Source organism: Daucus carota, chromosome 2, assembly GCF_001625215.2.
Source record: "Daucus carota subsp. sativus chromosome 2, DH1 v3.0, whole genome shotgun sequence".
NCBI classification, from domain to species: Eukaryota; Viridiplantae; Streptophyta; class Magnoliopsida; order Apiales; family Apiaceae; genus Daucus; species Daucus carota.
The window spans coordinates 17,089,271-17,115,978 of NC_030382.2; the positions used below are offsets into that span (position 1 = coordinate 17,089,271).

General features: G+C 35.0%; 2 protein-coding genes across 2 annotated transcripts; one reads left to right on the top strand and one right to left on the bottom strand.

Annotated features, from left to right (window-relative positions):
* Window positions 1-2,216: 2,216 nt before the first annotated feature.
* LOC135150399 (uncharacterized) lies at window positions 2,217-5,633 on the bottom strand. The gene is made up of 6 exons (XM_064086685.1): window positions 5,276-5,633; window positions 4,230-4,603; window positions 3,215-4,083; window positions 3,005-3,110; window positions 2,710-2,859; window positions 2,217-2,444 (listed from the first exon to the last, which is right to left on the bottom strand). Exons 1-6 carry the CDS (start codon window positions 5,631-5,633, stop codon window positions 2,217-2,219), a joined length of 2,085 nt encoding a protein of 694 aa, XP_063942755.1.
* A 19,714-nt stretch (window positions 5,634-25,347) lies between these two features.
* On the top strand, window positions 25,348-25,767 carry LOC135150400 (F-box/kelch-repeat protein At3g06240-like). Its single transcript, XM_064086686.1, has one exon. It carries the CDS (start codon window positions 25,348-25,350, stop codon window positions 25,765-25,767), a length of 420 nt encoding a protein of 139 aa, XP_063942756.1.
* Window positions 25,768-26,708: the final 941 nt, after the last annotated feature.

The following is a 26,708-nucleotide window of genomic DNA, read 5'->3' on the forward strand; positions in this document are numbered from 1 at the left end:
TACAAAAATCTTCAATCTTTTCCGTTTCATTCATGATTAGGGACTCGAATTCTCCCTTTAGCGCCTGCACTTTTGCTTCTTTTACTCGTTCTACACCCATAGACATTGTTTTAATCACCTCCCACGCCTCCTTAGCAATTTCTTTCTCCGCAATGGTCAGCAACACATCTTCACGCACTCCCTGATATATTGCTGCAAGGGCCACCTGGACCGTTTTATCATATACTGCTATCTTGGGATCCTTCTGCTCGATCGCACCCCAAACTCCTTCCGCCTTCATGAGCACTTTCATTTTCAGGGACCACGTTGTATACTTGCTTCTTGTTAGCATTGGATAGCTTAAACCCACAATGCTTTCTAATTTTGTCTTGGACGTTTCCATGACTTCTTTCTTGTGTTTGGGTTAATATTTGAACGTGGATCTGATGCCAAGTGCTGAATATAAGACTGGTGTTTAAAGCTACATATATACTAATATTTATCATGGAACTCAGGAGATAAACACACACATAAAGTTCATGTCAAAGACTTGAGTCGATATTCAATACTGCAGCATTACACAGATATATAACCAAGCCAAAACTGAGTTAGCTTTGAATCAGGAAACTAGAAAAGCAATCTAAATGAAACTAAAAATCAATCCGAACGAACTAACTCCTAAAGAAGCTCTGCTATACTAATCTTATCCAAATTCATCCTACGCAGAATGCTGAGACTCTGGTCACAAGCACATGCATGCAGATAACCCAACAAAAACATAATTAAAAAACCAAACTAATTTAAGTTTAATATCCAACGGTATAAGAGCAAGGCACCAATGTGCCAAATAAGCAAAAAACTAGCTTTAAACACTACACCAAATATTTATTCACACAACTGTCATGAGACAACGGTTGAAAATATACGCGTTGACCCAAAAAATTAAACCACGGGATTTTCTTCGCTATAAAAAAACTGTTATCTTGCTTTCCATCCAACAACATTTATAGAGGATTTTGCACACTATTGTCTAAGCTGTTCGATTTGACTTATTTAGACAACTGTGTTTTCACGGACTGTTGTTTATAACTATTTTGGACAAGGACAAGAGTGAAACAATGTTGTATGTTCAAAAATTCATTCTATCTTAAGACGACTGTTATTTTACGAGCTGTTGTTTGTAACCCTTTTATATAATGGTGCATGCAAGTTGTATGTATAAAAATTCATTCCATCTTAAGACAACAGTTTTTGACAACTCCGTTGTCTAATTTAGACAATGGTTTACTGAAACTGATATCTTAGACTCTATCAAACAATGGACTTAAAATACCTTTGTAGAAAGCAAAGTTCATAGACAATGGTTATTAACATTATGGGATAATAGGGGTTCAAACAATAGTTTATAACAATGTTGTATGAAAATCCTGTTGAGAAGACAGTTAACTGATTAGCAAAAGAAACCGTTGTCTATACAGCAAAGATGGAAAAAAAATTGACTTGCACATATTACATATCCCAACACTGTACACAAACCAAACACAAACCAAACAATAAGATGCCCCATCTGAATAAACCAAACCAACAGATAATAATACCATAAATCAGCCAAAGGTCCAACCAACAACAAACTAGAGATCCTCAATCAAAATTGTAAGCCATTCCTCAAAATTGGCAAACCATCCACTTTCAATTGGACAAGACAGAGATTTCAAATTACATTGTTCAACATATATACAAGACAGAGTTGTTTAGTAGTAGTAATTATTACAATGAAAATGGAAACACAATCCTTGTTTACTGCCTTTGGTAACATGCATGCTGCTTAGCCATAATTTTGCACGCCTTGACACCGTATGCTGGTAATTCTGCATAAACATAAAAACAAGTGATCAACATTAATTTGCACAAGTTTGACGTTGAAAATTTTATAATTTTATCATCTGCAGTAGATAACATATCTCGGAGCCCTGTTTCTGCAGTAGAAGCTAGCCATACTTGTATGTCCGCCGAATGATTATTTTTGCTATGATAAAATCATTATCTATTATAACAAGAGCATTAACCAGCAGCATTCACAAATTGAGAACTCAGTCAACTAGATGATGATTTTATCACGGCAAAAGTAATCTCATCAAGGGGTTCACGAGAAGTACATATAGATAATATGAGCTTCACCTAAAAAAGGATAAAGTCAGCGGTACATGGACTCAAGTTTCTATAAATAATTATATATATTACCATGATGGAAGTTGAATCCATTTTTCTTCCTCTCGCATATAGCTAGTATTTTCATCGTCCAGTTCATCAACATTCGGGAACACGGGCAACAACAGCTCATTCTCAAGTTCTATTTCTACGAAGCTTTCATTTTCATCATCACAGTGGTTATAAAAGTTCTTTACCGGGACTTTCAACACAACAGACCAAAATTTTTCAAGAGTATCATCAATGTAGCAAACTTGCTAACATGTTTCCCTAGAACAAAAGGATCATTTAAAATCCTAATTTGTTCAAATTAACCAATGTATATCCCAAGTCATCAACCTTAACCCCTTTGATCATATCTACCCAATTGCAACGAAATATAGGGACTCTAAAATTGTTATAGTCTAGTTCCAATATACTTGTTATAACTCCATAGTAGGTATGTGAAGTATGTTCAACAGATTTTAATTTTTCGGAAAGCATTAATGTATCTGCAACAACACAAACACCACTACACTATACTTGTCTATTTCCATCACGCTCCTTGGTGCTATAACTAACTCCGCTGATTTTATAACCACTGAACGTAGGAACATTCTTGTTAGGCCCTTCTGCCATCCACCTTATATCATCACCTATGCTATTATGGTCATGGAGCAATTCCGTCTCAATCTGTACAATAAAAAAAATTTAAACAATCTTTTTAGGTCTGTGTTTTAATTTCTTATTGGATGTCTTCGACTTCTTATATTACTTCTCTGTATCATTTTTAATCAGGACTACGTAACAAGGTAATAAACACAGAAATAAAACTTACCTTTTTCCTGAACCATTCGGGGAATTGTTCATTCTGCTTGGTTTTTAGCCACACCTCGTCATTTTCATGCTGCTGGTATCTTACCATTAAAGATGCCATATGTTCACTACAAGTAAAATCAATTGCCTCAATGTATTTACCGAATTGCAGATAATGAGAAAATAACAGAATACACACACACACATGTTAGTAACTTACTCAAAATATTGCCTGACGTCATTGCCAATTTGTAGAACACATAAGTGTGCTAGATGCAAGTCCTCTTTGCTTGGCTTGATCATTGTCGCACCAGATAAAGGTTTGCTTATTGCATTTTGCTCATGCCTATCATTTTTTGGCAAACCTATGGTAGCTTCTTCAAAATTGACCAAACGTTCAACGGCCTCTTCGGCAACATATGCCTCGGCAATACAACCTTCGGGATGAGCAGCATTTCGAACATATCCTTTAAACGCCTTCATATATATCTCAAAAAGATACATCCAACGTAGAAATATTGGCCCGCAAAGCTTAACCTCTCTCACAAGATGAATTGAGAGATGGATCATGACATCGAAGAACGAAGGTGGAAAGTGTTTTTCCAGCTGGCATAATGTTTCCACCAACTGAGATTGCATATTTTCCAATTTATCTACATCGATGACTTTGCTGCAAATTGCCTTGAAGAAAAGGCAAAACCTTATTATTGTGCACCTGACTTTTTTGTGCAGTACCGATCGAATCGCAATTTGAAGCAAATGATGAAATATTGTGTGGCAATCATGAGATTTCATTCCAACAAGCCGAAGTTTTTCCATATTTATAAGATTCTTGATATTTGAAAAAAATCCATCCGGTAATTTCATTTGAAGAAATGATGAGCAAACTACCTTTTTTTCTGCACTCGATAAGTTCCATGAAGCCAAAGGTACCTTCTCTTTCTTTCCGGGAGTTTTTGGCCTTAGCTCCGTTCTTATTCCCATTTCTGCCATATCGAGACGGACAGACTCCCTATCTTTTGTCTTTCCGGGAATATTTAGCAAAGTTCCAAGTAAAGCCTCACATATATTTTTCTCGATGTGCATCACATCGAGAACATGCTTAACCGGCAAAATTTCCAATACTCAAGTTGAAAGAAGATAGATAACTTCTTCTAAACTGGTCTAACATCAACTTTCTTCCGTTTACGTTGGCGTTGTGTCTTACCAAAGACATGGTCCCTTAGATGTTGTACTCTTTCACAAACCTGCTCACCAGTTAATAGAATAGGAGCATCACCTGTCTCAACGCTGTTATCAAAAGCTGCCTTTTTCTTTCTATACGGATGATGACGGGGCAACCACCTCCTATGCCTCATAACTACCGTCTTCCGATAGTGAACCAGCCTAGTAGCCTCTGTTTTATCAACACAAATAGTACAAGCATTATACCCTTTAACTACGTGTCCCGACAAGTTCCCCAAGGCCGGACAATCACTTACTGTCCATAATAATATGCCCCCAAGTAAGAAAGACTCTTGTCTATATGCGTTGTACACTTGTTTCCCGCCCCACAACTCCTGCAGATCTTCTATAAGTGGTTGAAGGAACACATCTATATCATTTCCAGCCTCGGTCGGTCCTGATATTAACAAGCAGAGCATAATGTAACTTCTTTTTATACAGAGCCAAGGTGGAAGGTTGTAAACCGATAGCAAAACTGGCCAACTTGAGTGATCAGTACGGTTTCCACGAAAAGGATTGAAACCGTCGGCGGATAAAGATAACCGGAGGTTTCTACTCTCCGATGCAAAATCAGGTCACTTTTGATCGACATCCTTCCATGTTTGTGAGTCAGCTGGATGCCTCATTTTACCATCCTATTGTCGTTCGGTCTCATGCCAAGTCATGTCCTTCGCAATTGCTGGTGAATTGAACAAATTTCTTATTCTTGGTATCAAGGGTAAATACCATAAGACCTTAGCAGAGACTCCTTCCTGTTCTTCTCCTTTCTTATTCAGTTTCCATCTAGAGGCCTTACATATGCGACAAGTAGTCTCATCTTCATCTTGTGGCCCACGATATAGTAGACAATATCTTATCATAACCCATTCCTAATGCACATAAGGTTTTCTTTGCTTCATTGAAAGAAGAAGGGATATTGTTGCCTTCCGGTAGCAAAGACCCAATCAATAATAGAACATCAGAAAAACATGAATCAGACATACCATGCTTCACTTTCAAGTTGAATAACTTAACCAAAGCTTTCAACTTAGTGTAATTATCAAACCAGGATAAAGAGGTTCATGCTCACCTTTCACATGGTTGATGAAATCTAAAGAAAGAACATCATCATCGTCAGCTTCACCCATTCTTGTGCAGAATTGGTAATTAGAAGATACTGAGTTGCCGTTTTCATCCAATACAGGACTTTCTACAAGATTTGGTTCCCCGTGCCATATCCAGCGAGTATACGTTTGATCAATACCATATTGAAACAGATGGTTTTTAACAGTCCGAGCTGTCCAAGATTTGCTATGTGCGCACTTTAAGCATGGACAACCTATTTTGTCTTCGTTATATCCATTCTCAAAGGCAAACATAAGTAAAGCGTCCACTCCATTCTCAAACTCTTTTGTTCTTCTATTAGCTGTTAACCATGACCTGTCCATATATATTTTGATATAAAACAAACTGCAAAAAGAAAGTGACATGATGGTCAAAAACAGAACATATACTATTAAGCTTATGACTAACTACCAAAACAATTACAAGTAAAATCTAAACAATCAGCAACAACTACATATACTATTAGCAATTACTAACTAATTAAGCTTATGACTAACTACCAAAGTCTAACTTATGCAAACATATTTAACAAAACCCAAATTTCAACCTCACAAACCCAAATTCCCAATCTGCATCACTTCAAACAATTAATCTTATGACTAACTACCAAAACAATTAACTAATTAAGCTTATGACTAACTAATTAAGCTTATGACTAACTAATTAAGCAATTAGTAACTAATTAAGCTTATCACAAACCCAAATTCCCAATCTGCATCACTTCAAACAATTGTGATTTCAGTATGTGATTTTAGTGCAGACGTGAGCTTGAGCTCGACGTGAGCTTGTGTTAGAGCTTAAACCACTGAAACAATGGAGGAACCCTAAAACACTAAAAAGATAATTGAGCCCAAAAAGATTTACCTAAAATGGAGGTTGAGGTTCGATGGAGGAGCTCGAGGTCGAGGTGCGATGGAGGTCGAGGTTCGATGGAGGAGGTGAGCTTGAAGTCGAGGTGCGATGGAGGTCGATGTTTGATGGAGGAGCTTGAGGTCGAGGTGCGATGGAGGTCGAGATTCGATGGAGGAGGTGAGCTTGAGGTCGAGGTTCGATGGAGCCGCCACGATGGAGAGTACAGGAGGGGATAAGATGAGGTGAACTAATGACCTAATTTTGACTTCAATTATTATGTTCTCATTCAGACATAATAAAGCTCAATGATTGTGTTGTTAAAATTTTAAATAATTTTATCGACTTATTGTAGTCATGTACAAATTTTATCGACTTATTGTAGTCATGTACAAATTTAAAATTTTAATATCGACTTATTGTAGTCATGTACAAATTTTATCGACTTATTGTAGTCATGTAGGATGTTAATATCGACTTATTCTAGTCATGTACAAATTTTATCCGAAAATAATTAACTCTTTTTGCTCGTCTTTTTAACAGAAATTTGGTAAAAGCTGTAGTCCCTGACACGGGTACTACTACCCAGTTTACTGAATTAATTTCTGAAATGGATTTCTCGATGATCCAACCGTACGCATGTTAATATCGACTTATTGTAGTCATGTACAAATTTTATCGGAAAATAATTAACTCTTCTTGCTCGTCTTTTTAACAGAAATCTGGTAAAGGCTGTAGTCCCTAACACGGGTACTCCTACCTAGTTGACTGAATTAATTTCTGAAATGGATTTCTCGACGATCCAACCGTACGGATGTTAATATCGACTTATTGTAGTCATGTACAAATTTTATCGGAAAATAATTAACTCTTCTTGCTCGTCTTTTTAACAGAAATCTGGTAAAAGTTGTAGTCCCTTACACGGGTACTACTACCCAGTTGACTCAATTAATTTCTGAAATGGATTTCTCGAAGATCCAACCGTACGGATGTTAATATCGACTTATTGTAGTCTTGTATAAATTTTATTAGAAAATAATTAACTCTTCTTGCTCGTCTTTTTAACAGAAATCTAGTAAAATATAAGGTATTTTAAATAAAGTCATCTTTTTAACGAAACACTAATCCGAATAAAATTCTTGTAATCGAAATTATTGACTAAACAATTGTAACAAATTATGTCTAACAACATTTTTCAGACAAGATAGTTTAGTTTTTAAAAATTAAAATATATTAAAAGACATTACTCACCGTTAGATTGAAGTACATCTCAAATCAGCACCGTTCATTTGATTTTTCATTTCCCCCCCAATCGAAAATTTTCTCCCACCTTGGCTTCGCGGTGTTTACTTTATCAGTTTTCACTTCTTTTTCATTTTCGCTTTCATTTTCATACCCAGCAAACGCGACAACGACGATTACTCAACCTAGTGATCGCACGATGATTACTCAACCTAGCTTAAACGCGACAACGACGACAACATTTAATCACTGGCATGGGCTTAAACCCTATAACCCTAGCATCTTTTGTATTTGGGGTTTTTTCATCTTATGTATTTTGGGGTTGTTGAGTATATTTTGGGTATTTTCATTCCGATTATATGCATCCTTTGCATGCAGATTTTGTCACTCGCTCTTGATTATTTTGTGGGTTTCGATTTTATGTATTTAGGGGTTTTGGGTTTCCATTTGGAATATATGATGGTTGTGGGTTTCAATTTTGAGTGCCTGATTTTATGTATTTTGGGGTTTTGGGTTTCTATTTTGAATATATGATGGTTGTGGGTTTCAATTTTGAGTGCCTGATTTTATGTATTTAGGGGTTTCGGGTTTCTATTTTGAATATATGATTGTTGTGGGTTTCGATTTTGAGTCCCTGATTTTATGTATTTAGGGGTTGTGGGTTTCGATTTTGAGAAATGCATTTTGTGGATTTTGAATATATGATGGTGCTTGTGGGTGTTGATTTTGTGGGTTTTCACTATGCTTGAGGGGTGTTCTATTATGACTGTCTTTATGTTGTCTATGATTATATAAAAGACTGGATAGGTGTTGTCTCTTGGCGTTGCTAGTTACTGTGTAAGTTTATTTTGAACTGGATTATCAAATTTTATTGCTTGAGTTTAATAGCGTAGTAATGCACCACGCAATTATGTAGTTATTACGACATTAGATTTTTATAAGTTGTTGGGCTTAGATTGTGTAGTATATGGATTTGACAGAGGTACTTTTAAAATGCGGTATAAAAGGAAAATGTTGATATTTATTGTCTTGATTTTCACTCTAGATTTTGTGGATTTTGATCCACATTGCTTGTGTTTGATTCACAAAACACATAAACACATTGCCTCTGTTTGAGTATATATGTTTCGTATTATGACAGCTCATTTTACATGTTCTATATTATGTGAGTCTGAAATTTGGTTTTTGTTCCATATACATTTGATACATGTGTTTTAAATTTTAGTTTTTGTTTGGTGTATAGATTATGGCCACTCCGAAAAAGAAAAGCGAGTCAAAGAAGACAGAGTTGAACACGAGAAAGTCACCGAGAACAGGGCCAAAGAAGAAAGAGCTTAAAAGGACGTGGTCTTCATCCCATCCAACTACCATGAATGTGATCAGGGCTTTACGAAAGACCAGGTCCTTAAACAACCAGACCCCTGCTATGACCCCCACCCCATCCACTTCTTCCCCAATATCTGTGAAGAAGAAGCCTATATCTGAAATCTTACAAAAACAAATTTCCAAAAATAAGAAGAAAGTGAAACCTGTTACCACCCCGAACAACAATGAAGGACTAAAACTACTCAAGCGAGGTTGTGTAACGATGCACAGAATTGTGAGACGCAAGATCATGGGGAATAAACTTAATGTGTCTTTTAACGGGAAGGGAGAGCAGTATGGTCCTGAAGCGGCGGAAATGCAATTCTATATTGGGGTTTGGGCAAGAAGCAAAGCACCAATCTGGCATTATAGTTGGAAATGTGTTCCTGATGAGACAAAGAACAAGATTTGGGAGTGTATTCTGGTAAAACAAACTGAAATAATTATGTTTGTTTACTTCCATCATTATATGTTCATTACTTGTGTATCTAATATCTTTTTAATTTCTTATGTATGTAGCTGGCTTTCATTTTACCTCCGTCTGCGAAAAAGATGGTTTTACGTTCCGCTGGTCAGAAATGGAGGGAGTTCAAAAGTCGACTGACCACAACTTACATTCTCTCTTATCGAGATCAACCTGAAGTGTTGGCCTATCCTCGTGCACATTTCTCTTACATAGAAAAATCGCATTGGGATATATTTGTTGCTGATCGCATGTCACCTGAGTTTTTGGTATGTTTCCAGTTAGCATTATGACATACTTGTTTCTGGTTAGCATTAAAACATACTTGTTGTTTTGTTTAAAAAAAAAACATACTTGTTGTTTCTAGTTTTTGGTATTTAATTAATATTGATTTTATAACCACATTCGTGCTTCTTATGTAGAAATGTCATGATGATGCTGTACAAAGAAGGATGCTGAGTGTATATCCACATCGCATGTCTCGAAAAGGTTATGCTAACCTCAAGAATGAATGGGTGCGTAATAGTGAAATGACATAGTTATTATTTTAATACAAACTAATTTGTCTAACATATTTATGCTATTATACTTTCCTCATCATATACATGTGAATGCAGTATCAATCTCATCCAGATGAAGAGGAAGTTGATCGGTCGTCAACCTGGGTCCTAGCAAGGAAGGACAAACATGGTAAATTTTTAGGAAAAATTGTTGAAGATAAAGCAAAGGAAATTGTAAGTTATATATTAATTTTATCTTAATTAATTCAAAGTATATGGTACTTAATTATGTTAGTCTTTTACATAGAAATAGCTCAGACTGTGATAATATGGTACACTTAATATTTTAGGAAAAATTGAAAGAGGAGGTTAAGGAAGGGAAACTAAAAGCTGAAGGTGTTGATGACGTTTTTAACACTGGCGCTCGGTAAGCCTGAGCATGATGGTCGGGTCAGTGGACAAGGTGTTCATGTAAAGCAGTCCATTTATTTTGATCTTCCAAGGCAAAAGAAAGCTAGAACAATGGATGAAAAGATACAGGAAAGAGTTCAGAGGTACTTGGCAGAGGAGACTCCAAAAATAATTAAAGAGAGAGATGATTTTTAGGCTGCTGAAATGGCAAAACTGAGGGCAGAGATCTTGAAAAGGCCCGTACAACAAGATTGTACTCCAACGCATCCTTCCCAACAAGCAAGTTGTCACTCTAACGGCGGGGTTGATGTTGATGCAGGTGTAAACCATCCTGATACACCTACAACTGCAAAGAATTTATTTCCTGTTGAAAAGGAGGGAGGTGGTCAGAAAATTAAAAAGATTGAGAGTTTATTTGTTGATTTAGGGGTGGATCCTGAGGATGCTCAGAGGTTGGATGGCAAGGATGAAAGTTGTAGAATTATTTTTGAGGAAGACAAATGTGAAGAAGTGAAAGTGAATGCTCCGGATAATTCTGTTTGTAAATTGGCTCTTGGATCGCTTAGCAACATTGTAGCTTGTGCGAAGATTGACGAAGTTGTTGTTGTTGAAGGAGAGGAGACAATCCATGGAGTCAGACTTGGGGAGGAGAATGCAAGAGTGTCAATCACTCAAGTCATTCAAGGAGATGCTAAGATTCCATTCCCCATCGGTGACGAGATTTTGACCGTGGAACAAGCCATGGGAACTTTTATTGCATGGCCAAGAAACTTGATAACAATGAGGAACAATAGCACTTCCAATGTTTTGTCAGCTCCGAAGGTAAAAATATTTAGAATAGCACTATATAGCTAGAATGTTTTTATTTAGTACTCCCTCCGTCCCCCTGAGTCATATACATTGGGGGACGGGGACGCGGCACGGACTTTAATGCTCTCGTAAAGTATAGTTCCATAACTTATTTTTAAGATATTTCATTTCTGTATAAAAGTTTGAATGTTATACTTTTCTTCAGAAAAAGAAAATTTTAAAAATAAGTTATAGAATTATGTTTTATAAAAGTATTGAAGTGCGTGTCGAGCAGTGAAAAAGAAACGTATAGAATTAAATGGGACAGAGGGAGTATTTTTTTTCTTACTATTTTCATGTGTATTTTCTGCAGAAAGCCAAGAAAAAGGGAAAAAAGAAGACTTATAAATTAGTCGCTAATGTTGTTGAACCAGAGCTTGTTGTTGAGATGGGTGCAAATTACCCATCTGCATTAAATCGTTTGTGGACATGGGCAAAGGGTGCCTTATTAGCTGATGGACGAACGGTTTCTTTTTAGCTATGCCAAGAAGCCTTTGGCTCTACAAAAAAGATGGCCATTTACTTATCAGATATTTATTCGGTGTGCTCTGGAGGTGAAATGTCGGGGTCTGTGATCGTCCTTTTTATTCAATAAGTTTCTCCACAATTTTTTTTTAATCTCTCATAGTTAGTCTGTAGCTCCATAAATGAATTTTTTTTAATCTCTCATATTTTTATATGTAGCTCCATAAACGAATATGTCAAAAAAAATAAGATGACCAACATGATCAAGTTCGTAGATCCCACCACAATTGGTGCCATTGGCTGTGGTAATGCAAGGCAGAGGTCGCGTGCACTCGCTGCACGATATAAGAATGCTAAGAAAGGGCAATACTTTCTCATGCCTTACAATGACTTGTAAGTTTTAATCCAAGAGCTAGCTAGTTAGACATTCTCATATAATGTTTTAGCTAAACAGGATCACATGTCTTGCCTTTTTTAAATTGATTTTTTTTTAGCTTCTAAGTTTCAATTTTTATGAGAAGGCTTCAATTCGTTCATGTTTGTGTAGGAACCATTGGAATTTAACTGTTGCAAATCCTGAGGCAGGTTGTCTACCACATGGACCCTCTAAAACGTCGAATCGCTAATGGGGAATGGCTGGATGTTGTCGACAAGTAAGATTCAGCTTCTAAAATCTCTGTATGGAGTCTTGAACTTTGATAGACCATGCATTTTTCAGTTGCTTAATGGTTTTGCTGGTATTATTTTTGTTGTAGTGCCATTAAAATTTACAAAGAGGATCTCAACAAGGTTGTCAAGAAGAAAATTTTGTGGGAGAACATGGCGGTAAAAATCAATTCTCATCATATTTTTTGTATGCCATTAAAGATATTGTAATTAAATAATTGTTTGTTACATCTCACTTAGTTGATATCGTAATTAAATAATTATTTGTTACATCTCAGTTAGTTCTTAAGGATAGAAGTTAGTTAGATTAATGCTTGTATATAAACACTATTGCACTCATAGTTTAGAGACTTATTTTTTACATTCACCAAATCAGTTTTGTATAGTTTTCTCTCTGCAATATATATACAAGAGATTATTTCTCTCCAAATTCAAAGCTTTCGTTATGCATTTTTAAATTATCCAGGGAGTTCCAGTGCAATGAGGAACCAAGGAATGTGGCCTGTTTGTGATGCGCTACATGAAAGAGATTGTTGAGGACAAAGAACTTGAGTTTGCTCCTCAGGTCAGATTTTCATTTTGGGTTTTCCCATTGACTTATACTCTTACCCGTACAGTAGTTAATTGTATGACTTATGTAAAATTTTGGGTTATTTTTCAGTGGATGCGCAGATCAAAGTTGGTTTACACTGATGATGACATTAACGAGATCCGCTGTGATTTTGCAAAATATTTCATGAAACGCCATGCAAACTAGGTTCCACGTTTGTGGTCTTTTGTTTGAACTAGTAGTCGGAATTGAACTATAAATTTTGCAGTTTGTCATGGTGATGCACTTTTTGGTCCAAACAGAATTGTCGGTAGACTGATAGATTTGTCTCAATCTATTAGTAGATTGCATTGTCAATCTATATATATTGTGCTCAATCTATATATATTTCCCTGTTCTTGTTCTAGGGTTCTAGAATTGTTGGATTGGTTGTGTTTGGTGGATTTATATATATATTGGCTTGTTCTAGGATTGTTGGATTGATATGTGTTTGGTGGATTTATATATATTGGCTTGTTCTTGTTCTAGCTAGTTCTAGGTTTGTTGGTTTGGTGGATTTATATATATTGGCTTGTTCTTGTTCTAGCTAGTTCTAGGTTTGTTGGTTTGGTGGATTTTGTTTTTTGTGATTGGTAGCTAGTTCTAGGTTTGTTGGTTTGTTGGTTTGGTGGATTGATTTTTGGTGGATTTATTGTTGGGATTTAGTTTTTAGGTTTTCACAGGTGGTTTGGATGAAATCAGGATTTTATATGCAAAATTTTATATACAACAGATAATTGTGTTTTCAATCAAAAACACCCATTGTACCAAACTAATTGGACAACACTATAACATTGTTTTAACAGTTGACTAAAGCTCTATTCACAACTCTTTAAAACATGGTAATATTATGTCTATCATGTTCACATAACGAGAAAATATACGATGGTGTTGTCTCAAGGATAACATTACAATATGCGTAAAACAAAAAATGTGGTCTAAAGAGCATTAAGATGGCAGTTAACCACAACTTAGTATTAGAAATACTTTCACAAATGATTGTTTGAAAGAGTTCCTTGCAATATTTAAGTTCAACCTATTGTCTAAGACAGCATAAAATAACAGTATTGACTTAAAACTGTTGTGGTTAGCCTTTCAAACAACATTATGTACGAGTTTTGTCTAAAGGATTACACTACAATAGGAGTTAAACTAAAAATGTGGTCTAAAGAGCTTTAAGATGGCAGTTAACCACAACTCATTATTGGAAATACATTCCACAAACAGTTGTTGGAAAGACTTCCTTACAATATTCAGGTTCAACCTGTTGTCTAAGACAACATAACATAACTGTATTGTCCTAAAAGAGTTGTGGTTAGCCTTTGAAACAACATTCAACAAACTACCTGTTGTTTGACAAATAATATACAGAAATTTTGCACTCTTAGTTGACAGTAACTCACGGTTGTCTGCTTGAAAAAACCATTGCAGGTAAACTCTTCCAACAATACCATCTTTTATAAAACCTGTTGAATGTGAATTTCGATAACAGTTACGAAACTGTTGTGTCTGTAGCTTCCAGTAATGGTTCTACGCACTGTTGTCTGATCGAAATCACACGGCTCCTCAATAGACGACGAAAAATTTTGACATCAAACAATGGTGAAAAACAGTTGTAAGATCATGTTTTTCTTGTAGTGAAAGCCCGTGCGAGGCACGGGCAATGCTCTAGATGCGATAAATGTGTCTCTCGTACGGGCAATAATTTGTTAAGAACCCTATAATAACAGTATGAAGATCGTAATTTTTAACTTTTAGAGCACAAGCCTCTTTTTTTTTGTGAGATCTTGTTATTTACCCTCCAGCCAATAAGAAAAATAATCCTTTATGCATTTAGTATCTTCTTCTATCTCGTAAATATAATAGCTTCCCTTGTTGGTGGCATTAAACCGGGGCACAACATACAAATTTTAGCGAAAGAATTAATACTATACTATACTATAATAAGCCAACATGAGTATAATTTGTAGTCGAAGGTTTTAGTTATATTTTTTGGTTTGGTACTACAAGTCTACAAATGTGGAGTCTATTAGTATTATATTGTTAAACAGTTTCAAATACTAAAAACACTCGTAACAATACATTATCATATAATATTTCATTAATAAATATACAATTTTGAATATCTTTTTTTAACAAGAACCTTCATATAACTCTTTTTAACTTTAACTTTTTTCTAACTCTAATCTTAGAAGTTATTATGGTAAAAAAAACCAAGATTACAAAATTACGTTTGAAATTCGATTGATTAGATTACTGAATCTTTCAAAGGTATTACACGATCAGCTATGTTTGGAAAAGATTTGAATTTTCTGATTTTTTATTTTTAAAGCTACGTGTACTAAATTCGGATTAAATGTACTAATATATATATATATATATATATATATATAGGGTCTTACTCCAGTACAAACTCCTTACTGTACAAACGTACAAACCAGTGATTATGACAATAATATTTAGTGATTACCAGATTTTATTTTAACAAATACACACATACATCATCCCCGCCACCACAATCACCTCTAATCACCACCACCAACCACCACTGCCCAACGCCACACTCTCTCTCCACCATCCACCACCGACCAACACGCCCAACACCACTGCCCAGCGCCTCTCACTCTCACCCACCACCAACCACCACCACTGCCAGTGGCTCTCTCACTCTCTGGTTGTTCGCTCACCGATCAGTGCTACACACACACATTCACCACTGCTTTTCTTATCTCCCTCCATCGTGTCTCTCTCCCTCAATCATGTTTCTAGCACTGCCTTGCGCCGGCGTCACGACTGCCGGCGGCCGCACTGCACCACCACTCGGCTATGCCGCCCCGTAAGTGCTCCCCTCCCCTTATCTCTCCATCAGACCCCTGGTAGATTTGGTGATTCTGTTCAATCATTTAGTGATTCTGTTCAAGTCATTTAGTGATTGTTTGTACGTTTGTACACTAAGGAGTTTGTATTTGAGCACTTGCCTATATATATATATATATATATATATATATATATATATATATATATATATATATATATAGGCAAGTGCTCACCCTGTTCGTTTTCAATTCCATAACAAAAGGTATTACACGATCGGCTATGTTTGGAAAAGATTTGAATTTTCTGATTTTTTATTTTTAAATCTACGTGTACTAAATTCGGATTAATTGTACTAATATAATATATATATATATATATATATGTATGTATATATATATATAGTCAGTTGAATAATATAATTTAATTAAAATTCAATCCATTAATACTAAAATACTAATAAAATGATGTTAAAATTTAAATTATAAATAATAGACTACTAACTATATACCCGCACGGGTTAAAGGCTAGTTATATTAATAGGCCTCGCTTTGAGCTGTAAAAAGTGAAGGAAAAGAAAAGGACATAATAATATGGGAACTCTTTCGATAAACAAAATGAATACACATCCATACATCCATATATTTACTAAAAATTTAACATATAACGCTAATTAGATCTCTTGTCTCAAATTCCCAATATCTTATACAAGTAGTGTTCATAACCTCTAATAAACAATAAATCATTCAGAATTTAAATCAAATTTCAAATAAAAACCATCTATATTTACCTCCCTCTCTATCTTCAGATACGACATCAGTGTGCACAGATGATAGAGAAAAATCGTTAACATGTGATCATACTGCCCACGAGCAATAGAAATGTGGTTTCGAAACCATATACGTATTGAAGAATAGATTCGTAACCCTCGAACGAAAACCCTAAACTTTCAAGAGAAAAGGCCAACAAACTCTTATATCCAATCACTTTGATAACTGCCTATAATATCAGCAGCGGCTTATGAAGCACAACCAACACAACACTGATTATACCCGATGTACATAACCTATAATAATAATGTAATCAACGGAAGTATAAGCGCCAACTGGAGAAGACGAAGACTGGTGTGCATATATCTATGTAGTTTAGATATACACAAGACATATAACTTTTCGATGCAACTAAAAAAAGGCGAGAAGATTCAATAGGCTGTACAATAATAATCAACAGCAACAGGAATTCCCAGACAAAATAACTGCAAAGAACGATCGTGCAGCATACACACGGATAAAGAAGTAATGCAATCATCTGCCTCTTCTACTAAGCCATTTGAAGGCCCACTCATTGACTATAACTCCAATTGTGCTGAAATTCAGATCAATTGTATTAAGTAAATAACATCAAGCTGGAAATCAAACTATTCATTTAAAGTAGATCATAATACCAGTCGATCAATTTAAGGATGACATCAAAACAGAGCATAGTCCTAAGATACGTTAAGTTACAACCTGGTTGTAAATTTTTTTTCGATAATCTCAACATATCCCAATTATAGAGTTTTGTATTTCTCAAAATTTATGTAAGTACGTCCTGTTCTAGAGAATATGTCAGGGGCTGGTGTGATTTTAAGGAGGAACTGCTAACACACGCACAATGTATCTACACTATATAGTTACTAATTGCTTTAGAACAAAATATAACAATGCCATTGGATACGATGTTTCGGTATTGCTCCTCTGATAATGTAAAACCATTCTGAAATATCTGGTTAGCTTGCAAGAGAATTTCGGTATTCAGAAAGGCTTCACTTGTTATAAATAAATACCTTCCTCACTCGCAGACATACATATACATTGCACAAACATACAGCCATAGTGCTTTATCATGCATAAATATTACGTAATTTTAATTTACACTCGAGAATATTAATTTAGAAATATGTTATATTTTCATACAATTATTTTGGGTTTTCAAAATTTTGAAAGTTTAAATTAATATTTTAAAATTTAAGCATTGGTCCTTATTTAAAAAATTTAAATATATTTAAATTCAACAATCCTCATTTAGGTTTTTTAAAAATATTTTAAAAATAAATAACATAACATAACTATTTAGAGTTTAGGATTTAAGATCTTTAGGCGCCCTAAATCGATTCGAATTACAAAAAATAGTATTTTGTAAAAAAAATTGGAAAGTAGTATTTGTTTTACAAAATAAAAATTATTTTTGCAATTTTATTAAAACTTGACAGTATTTTTGTAAAAAAATATATAAAATAGACCTGAATATCTTTCTAAGAAGCTATTATTTAAATGAATTAACTAGTTATTCTTACCGGTGAACAAAATATTTATCAACTAACTGATTTAGTTTACCGATTTTTGACACTTGAATTTTGTTTTTTCTAATATAAAATAAAGTGAAATAATACAGTCTTTTTTTTTTGAAACAATTAATAATACTCACTCGTCGTTTTTTTAGTTGTCATATTTTACTTTTTCAGTCAAATTGTGTATTAATATTTTATAAATTGATCAAAATAAAAAAAATAGATCATTAAAATTTATATTTAATCTACTTTAATATATGATTTTCAGTTTTTAATAATATGTGAATAATTTTTAATATTCGATCAATAGAGTTTTGTGTGTTGTATGTTACCCAAGATTTATTATACCAACCACTTCTGGTCATTTACCTCACTTGTGCGTTTTTTAAATCTTTAGTCTAGACCTGCTCGAAGAATGAAATTTGAGAAAATAGTGCAAAATAAGTTTATATGAAAGATCTTTACTGTAAATCTGGAGATTAAACTGATTCATAATATTCTTAAGCAATGATTCTCTACTGGTGAAAAAGATTGTTGCAGCTAGGGGTGAGCAAAACCGGATATCCGGTCCGGTTATGAATTATAAACCGGATATCCGGTTTTTCGGATCACTAAATTTTCATTCCGGTTCCGGTTCCGGTTTAACCGGATATCCGGATATTCGGATATCCGATCCGGATTACCTTTTAAAATAACGGAAAGATAAATTCCTTTAACACAGACTAATCATGTAATAATAAAATAATATATATATATATATATATATATATATATATATATATATAAGTTGTCATTTTAATATTTACATACTAAAAAGAATCACATCCATAGATTGGCATGAATAAAAGCTTGACCCAAAGATTGACATGAATAAAAATGTTGTTTTCCTGCTAATGCCGATCAATAACAATACAAATTCTAGCTATTTTCTATTTTCTACGAAATGACCTGTGGTTATTATGCTAGTATTAATATTTTAAAGTTCAACAATCTCCATTTAGGTTTTAAAAATATTAAATAAATAAAGAGTAAATAGCATTTTGCATCCCTTAACTTAGGTCGTTTTCGCGATACGGTCTCAAACTTTAATAATAGCAAAGTGCATCCCGCAACTTTTAATTTTTACAGACAACGCACCCGTTTGACTGTTTCTCATTAAAATCTAACAGTCAACGTTAACGCGAGGGACATATCAGTAATTCAAAATTGTAAGTGTAATTAAGCTGGATTTAAATAAAGAAAATAAACAAAACTAAACTATACGCTCCCTCCCTCCGAAATCGATCACTACTTTCCCCCCTTTTCAATCTCAGTATCTAAACCCTAGAATACCAATCGTCTGCCAAATGCGAGGTCGATTAAGAGTTGTTGGTGGCGATGGCGGAGAAAACACGAGTTGGGCTGAAGTTCCTGCGGAGTATTGGAGTCGAGTTGCCGGTGATGGTGCTATTCCAGTAATCCCTCAACCAAGCACGCCATTGGTAGGCAAAATACCACCATATGTTGGTACGTTTCTTCCTTTTACTGATTACTTGATGATTTTTGCATGCATGATTTCTAGGGTTTGATATTGTATTGTTTAAACTGGTGGTCCCTTGTTTGTTGTCTTGTATATGTAATATAATATAGTGTTGTCCCCCCTACGCTTACTTTTATATAGATTGTGCCATGTTGTTGTTATTTTTATTTTTTTTGTTTTATATGTAATATATGTAGTTCTGTATTTATTTGTGTTTTCAGAGGATTCGAAATTTTTCACAATTAAACTACACCATCATGGGGACTTTGATGAGAATTTGAATTCATATGTGGGTGGTGAAGTCAGTTACTTTGACATGTGCTCACAGTTGGAGTCTGGTCTTGCTGATTTGGAGTCTATGTTGAATGAAGTTGGAATATTTTTAGGAAAGTTTTGTTTGTGGTATTGCATTCCTAATACAGAACTGGATCAGAGGTTATTACCAATCAAAGACAATGATGAAGTTAATTCAATGATTGTGCTTTTGTGCTATTCAAAATGTATGAATTTATATACCACTGATAATGTGATTGATTATGGGGCTGATTTTTGGATTTTTCAATGACACAATACGAGGAGGATGAAAGGGTTGAGAGGATAGAACAAATAAGAGAGGAACGTGAGTATGGTGGTGATGGTCATGGTGAGGCAGATGGAGAGGGTATTGGTGCTGGTGGGGCTGAGGGTAGATTGAAGAGCGATGATGATGATAAAGTTAGTTTTCAAGGTGATAGTTCTAATTTGGATTCAACTGACAGTGAGGTTGATACGCTCCCAAAGAAACAGAAAAAGCCAAGGAGGATTCCTCATCCAAATCCTCCCTATAGGACAAGAAAGAGGGGCTGATATTCCATGTAAAGGGTGAGTCAGATCCTCCTTTTCTCTTTCTAATTTGTCATTTGCATATAATCTGCAATTCAATGACTTGGATCAATTTTCTTGTGTTGCAGGGTTTGTTTAAAAACACTGCAGATAATCCTGTAGTTTTGGATGATTCTGGACCTGCTGGAAGTCAACCTAGTCAAGAAGAGACTGAAAATACTGAAAAGAAAAGGAAGAAGGCAGTACCAAGGAAAAAAGTTACCAAACCTCAAGAAAAGGAAAAGAAGAGTGCCAAGCAAAATGAAAGGAAGAGTGCCAAGAAAAATGAAAGGAAGAGTGTCAAGCAAGATGAAAAAAAGAGTGCCAAGAAAAAGGAAAAAGTTGAAGATTTTGAGCAAACAAATGCAAGTCAGACACTGCAACTTGAAGACGAAGAATAGATTGAACAACTTATTGCACAAGGGACAGTGGTAGGTGAAGAAGAAGATATAAAGATGGACAATGTATATGATGAAAGCAGTTCAGAGGGCAGCTTCAATAGCAGTGATGAGAGAATGGCTCTGGATTCTTCTGATGAAGTAGACTCTACCTACCCTGAATTCAATGATACCACAGGAATGGATGATCGTCAATTTAGAATGGAGATGGTCTTCGCAAGTGGGGAAATATTCAGAGCTGCAGTACAAAAGCATGAAATTGTTCACCAAAGGCCAATAAGACTAAGGAAGAATCTTAAAGAGAAAATCAAGTGGGTGTGCAGTGGTGGATGTGAGTGGAAGTGCTATAGACTAAAGATGCAGAGGTCAGAGAATATACAAATAAAAACCATATGCAACACACACACTTGCAATCCAACCTGGTTTCAGAAATGTATCAATTCTACATGGATAGCCAAAGAATATGAGGATGAAATTCGAATGAATCCCAGGTGGGAAACAAGAGCATTTCAGGCCAGAATTGTTAATGACCTTAAGTGCAACATTTCATTGTGTATGATCTACAGAGCTCTGAAGAAGGCAAGAGAAAACATCGTTGGAAAACAAGAATTGGAGTATGCTAAGCTGTATGCTTATGCCAATGAGATCAAGAAGAAAATGCCTACCTCAACTGTGAAGATAATGTCAGAGCAGGATGACAGTTGTAGCACTCTGATGACGTTCAAAAGATTCTATGTGTATTTGGCTCCATTGAAGGAAGGCTTCTTGGATGGTTGTAGACCAGTTATAGGTTTAGACGGATGCCATCTTAAGGGTCCTTTAGGTGGAATCTTACTTACAGTAGTTGGTACCGAACCCAACGATGGGATGTACCCAATTGCGTGGGCACAAGTAGAGGCTGAGAACAACGAGAGTTGGGAATGGTTTATAAGGCTGCTGATGGATGACTTGAACATGGAGAATCCAGGGTCCTACACTTTTATTTGCGACAAACAGAAGGGCTTAGTAAATGCTCTGAAATCCCTGGTCCCGGCTGCTGAGCATCGCTTCTGCGTGATGCATCTGGACAAGAACCTCTGGAAGAATCATAAGGGAATTGGGGTGAGAAGATTGATGTGGTGTGCTTCAAAATCCACAACAGATTACCATTTCAACATTAACATGGAGGCACTTAAAAATGTACTTGTAAACTTACAATATCCATATATCTTGCACTTATAGATAATACGTAATATTACACTTACAATAATATTACACTTATAATAATATTACACTTAATTTTAGCTTGCACCTAAACCACATGAATGGTTGGCGGCTAAGCCAAGGACTCAATGGAGTAGATCAGCATTTAGAGAAACAAGTAAATGTGACAGTTCGTTAATAACAACTGCGAAGTGTTTAATAATGATATAAATAAGTTCAGAGACCAGGGCATTGTCACAATGTTTAAGGCAATTCAGAACACGTGTATGGAAAGAATTTGCAAGAGATATACACGAATGAAGACTAGGGGAACCATGTACTGCACCAAACCCCTAAAGAAGTTGCACAGGTATTACCTTCCACAGCACTAATTAAAATAGTAATTTGGTAGTAATTACTTGTTTGTTTACTTGTTTGTTTAAGGAACATGGAATTGGATGCAAGAGCTAGACCAAGCTGGAATGGAGGGGATAAGTTTCTGGTGAATATCACTGATGGAGGACACGAACTAGTCTGTGATTTGAAGAACCACAACTGCGCTTGTAGGAAGTGGCAGTTGACAGGTATTCCATGTTTTCACGCTTGTTCATGCATATTTTTTCAAAAACAAAACCCCTTGGATTATATGCATGAATGCCACAAAAAGGAATGGTACTTGAGAGTGTACATCCATCTTCTTGAACCAATAAATGGAAAGGAGTTTTGGGAGGAAACAAGAGCTACACCAATTGCTCCTCCAAAACAAAGAGTGGCCCCTGGCAGGCCTAAAAAAAATAGAGACAAGAGGACAGATGTTGTTCAAGCAAGGAAGAGTGACCCTACTATGCTCAAGAGGTCTGGAACCTCCTTACGATGCACATGGTGTAAAGAATGGGGGCACAATACTAGGACATGTCCATCAAAGGTATCTAAGCTTCATTCTTAACTTTATCTCATAGTTTAAGTGATTTGTCTTTGATTCTTTCTTCTTTTGTCGTCCAGAAAATTGATGATGAGAGGAACAAACAGGAAGGAGAAACTACTGCAGCTGCACAGAGGATTGTGAAGTGCGCCAATTGCCAACAACTTGGACACAATAAGAGGACTTGCACTGCTAAGATACTAACTATATGTAATTATATGCAGATCTGTTAAGGTGATAGTAATTATGTGCAAATCTGTTGTTAAACATGTATTATTTTACAGAAAGCTCATGAACAACAAATCTCAGTTGGGCCTTCTAATCCATCTGTTGGGCCTTCTAATCCATCTGCTGCTACAAAGACAAATCCACCTGCTAGTTCAAATGCAAGTGCAAATTCAACCGCCCCTTCAAAGACAACTACTAGCCATGGAGGTATAATCAGACCCTTCAAGCCCCCAGCTGCAATTTCTCGACAAAATCCTTTAGACGTGGAGCCAATACCAGGGCAAAAGTTCACATCTCATAAGAATTTGGAAGCAGCCAAGACCAAGATGCAGAAAAATATGGGAAAGAAGAATTAGGGGTTCTATCTATGTACTGCTTTTGACTCATTTTGAGTGCTTTTCCTCGAAAAACTATTTCCCCACTTTGCTTTCACTTGCTTTTGGTTTGTCTATTTATTGTAAACTCAGTCTGTGATGATGTTGGATAATGCTCTTTTGGAATCTCTGTGTAAACTTTAAACTGTTGGATGTGATCTACTTCTTTTAACCGCATATTTACTCCACTTTTACTTCACTTTGACTTCATTTCTATTTTAATTTCATTACCTCCAACAACCTTCTCTATCCACACTTATTACTCATTCAATGAAAAAAAATAAAATTAAAAAACAAAGGCGTGCAACTTCACTACATTTCATTCAGCAAATACAGAGCAATTACATATACCATTACATATTACTCCTTCCCACCCAGAACATAATTCAACACAATAAACACCCAAGTTACAATTAATAAAAGGAGGACACTGCTACAATCACCATTCTTCATTTTCTCTCCATCTGCAGATCTCTCTTCATACAAAGTCCCTTTTAGCGTTTCAAAATGTTGAGTTTCAGCCTCAAGTGCGTTAATCCTACGTACGAGCCCAGGGATGATGACATGAGCTCGATCACATAGAGTTTAAAGATTATTTAAAGTTTGAGACCGTATCGCGAAAACGACCTAAGTTAAAGGATGCAAAGTGCTATTTACTCATAAATAAATAACATAACATAATTATTTAGAGTTTAGGATTTAGGACCTTTAGGCGCCCTTAATCGATTCGAATTACAGAAAATCATTATTTGCAAAAACAATTTGAAGAATAGAATTTTTGAAAAATAATAAGTAGTTTTGCAATTTTATTAAAAAGTGACAGTATTTTGTAAAAATTATAAAATAGACTTGAATATTTATCTGATCGAGGGGCCGTCTAGGTGAGTTTAAAGTAAGTGCTTCTTGCTTAAACTAAAAAAATGAAGCAGAAGTTAGTAGTTTGTTAAGACTTATGTGATTAAAGTGTTTGGGAAAAAAGTAGAAGTAATGAAACGAAAGATAGGAATCCTAACTTTCTATAAGTAGTTATCGACTTTTTGCACAAACGGTACGAATAAGTGCTTCTAACTTAAAACTCCAGAAACGGGGTCTAAAAGCCCTGCTAACGATTTTTGACACTTGAATTTTGTTTTTCCTCATATAAAATAAATTGAAATTATACATTCTTTTTTTTTAAAAATGATTTAATACTTACTACTCTTTTTTTAGTTGTCATATTTTATTTTTTCATTCAAAATGATCAAAATTTGACCAAAATGTATTAATATTTTTATAATTGATCAAACTTAAAAAAAATTATATCATTAAAGATTATATTTAACTTACTTTAATATATGATTTTCAGTTTTTAAATAATTTTAATATTCGATCAAAAATCATTTAATTTGATCAATTAAAATGCGACCACTAAAGTCAAATATGATCCTCTAATAATACAAAATATTTTTAAAATTTGTATTATATAATGATCATTTATTTTAAAATATAAATAATATTATAAACATATCAAATAATCTAAAATCAAAAACTTAAATATATGATGTATAGACTATATACAATTATAATATTTTCATTTTAAGGGTGGATAAATCATATTTGTAATAAATTTTATTAAATAAAGTATTAAAAAATTATAAAATTGATATTTAATTTACTTAAAAATGTACTGAGTTAAAATTATAATTAATATTCGGATTCTAATGGAATACGGACAACAAATCATATTCAGGTAGCATCACTTTATAGAAAAATATAAAACATAATATGAGCAATATAATTGCTCCGATCATATTTTATCCATATATAATTTTTCGTTATATTTGGTTATAAAAAACCCATATGAATCCAATATTTATTGTTCTCGTGGACTACTTTTTTGAAACGTATTTGAAAAGTTAGGACCGGGCCGAGGAGTGGACAAGAAGTACGATTGTTGAGTTTAGGATCACATTGACTGAAACCTAACAGGGTAGAAAATTAATCTCCACCTCTATATAAACGAGAAGTTGTGATGGAGAATCCTGGACAGAACATTTATCTCTGGAATCCAATTTGTAGAAAATTCAAAAGGCTTCCGCAACTTGGACCCTCAATGGAGAATGATTCTTCTTTTCGTCTGAATGCTGGTGTGAGTTTCGGATATGATGGTGATGATTATAAGGTGATAGTAATTGCTCACCTAGACGAATCATACGTAGTTTCTGTTTATAGCTTGACTACTAATAGCTGGAAATATATCAACACTAATTTTTATACTGAAGCAGCTAGCGATGAGTATTTCTTTCGAACCACCAAGTTTGTAGATGGTACCGCTTATATGACGACATCTAGCCGGGTAGTTGTTTGTTTTGAGTTGATCAATGAGACCATTCGAGTCATCGAGTTTCCAAAAGAATTTTCTGAAAATACTGCTGTCACTATGGAAGCATAGGGAGAAACAATAGCCCTTCTAAGACATGAAAAGAGCTACCTAACTTTGTGGATATTAGGTAATAAGTCATCCTGGGAAAAGAAGTTCAGTATTGAATTGCAAGAAGCTAGTCCTCATCATCAGGCTGTAGGATTTTTAAATGGAAAATGCTTGGTGCACATAATTGTGTACAAAAACATGTACATAATGACATGTGGTGGATTTTAATTGGATGGCCCCCCTGCATTTACACCAACCACCCCAATTAAAATCCACCACATCACTTGCCACATCATTATGTGCAAATTTTCTGTACACAATTATGTGCATCTAGCACTACTCTTTTTAAATTATGGTAAATATATGGTAAGGACTCTCAGTTTGGTGGGGGAATTGCGCGTTGTAACCAAGTTATATACGTGCGACCTGGAAATGGAATGTCCAATGTCGACAGAATTTAGATCATATACCCAACTCAGATCTCGCAATAGACTTCCACCAAAATATTCAAATTTCATGGGCTGCATACATTCCAACTACTCGGGGAGTCTTCTTCTATTCAACGAAGATAGCGTGGATCCTTTTGTGCAGACGGAGGAGACAGAGTCTTCCTGCAATTCTATGTTGTTTACTTTACAGCGGGACGTAACCCAATAAATATGCATTGTGTAAGGTTTGTTTTTATTTCGAAAGAGGGTAACGTTTGTTTTGATTCCAATAGAATTGCCTTATAGTATTCTGTGTCAATAATGGATATATGTGTTTTACTTTGAAATTATTCTTTTAGTAGATCTTTTATCCTCCAAATATGTGCAGTTTTTTCAAAATAATTGTCTCTGACATTACTTCAGAGAGCAAGTTTGTAAGTATGACAGTCCCCTCCTTTTAAGATTCTTAATGTATAACATTATTATCTATGTTTAATTCATCTAAAATTATGTCTCTGTGGATTCATGTATATT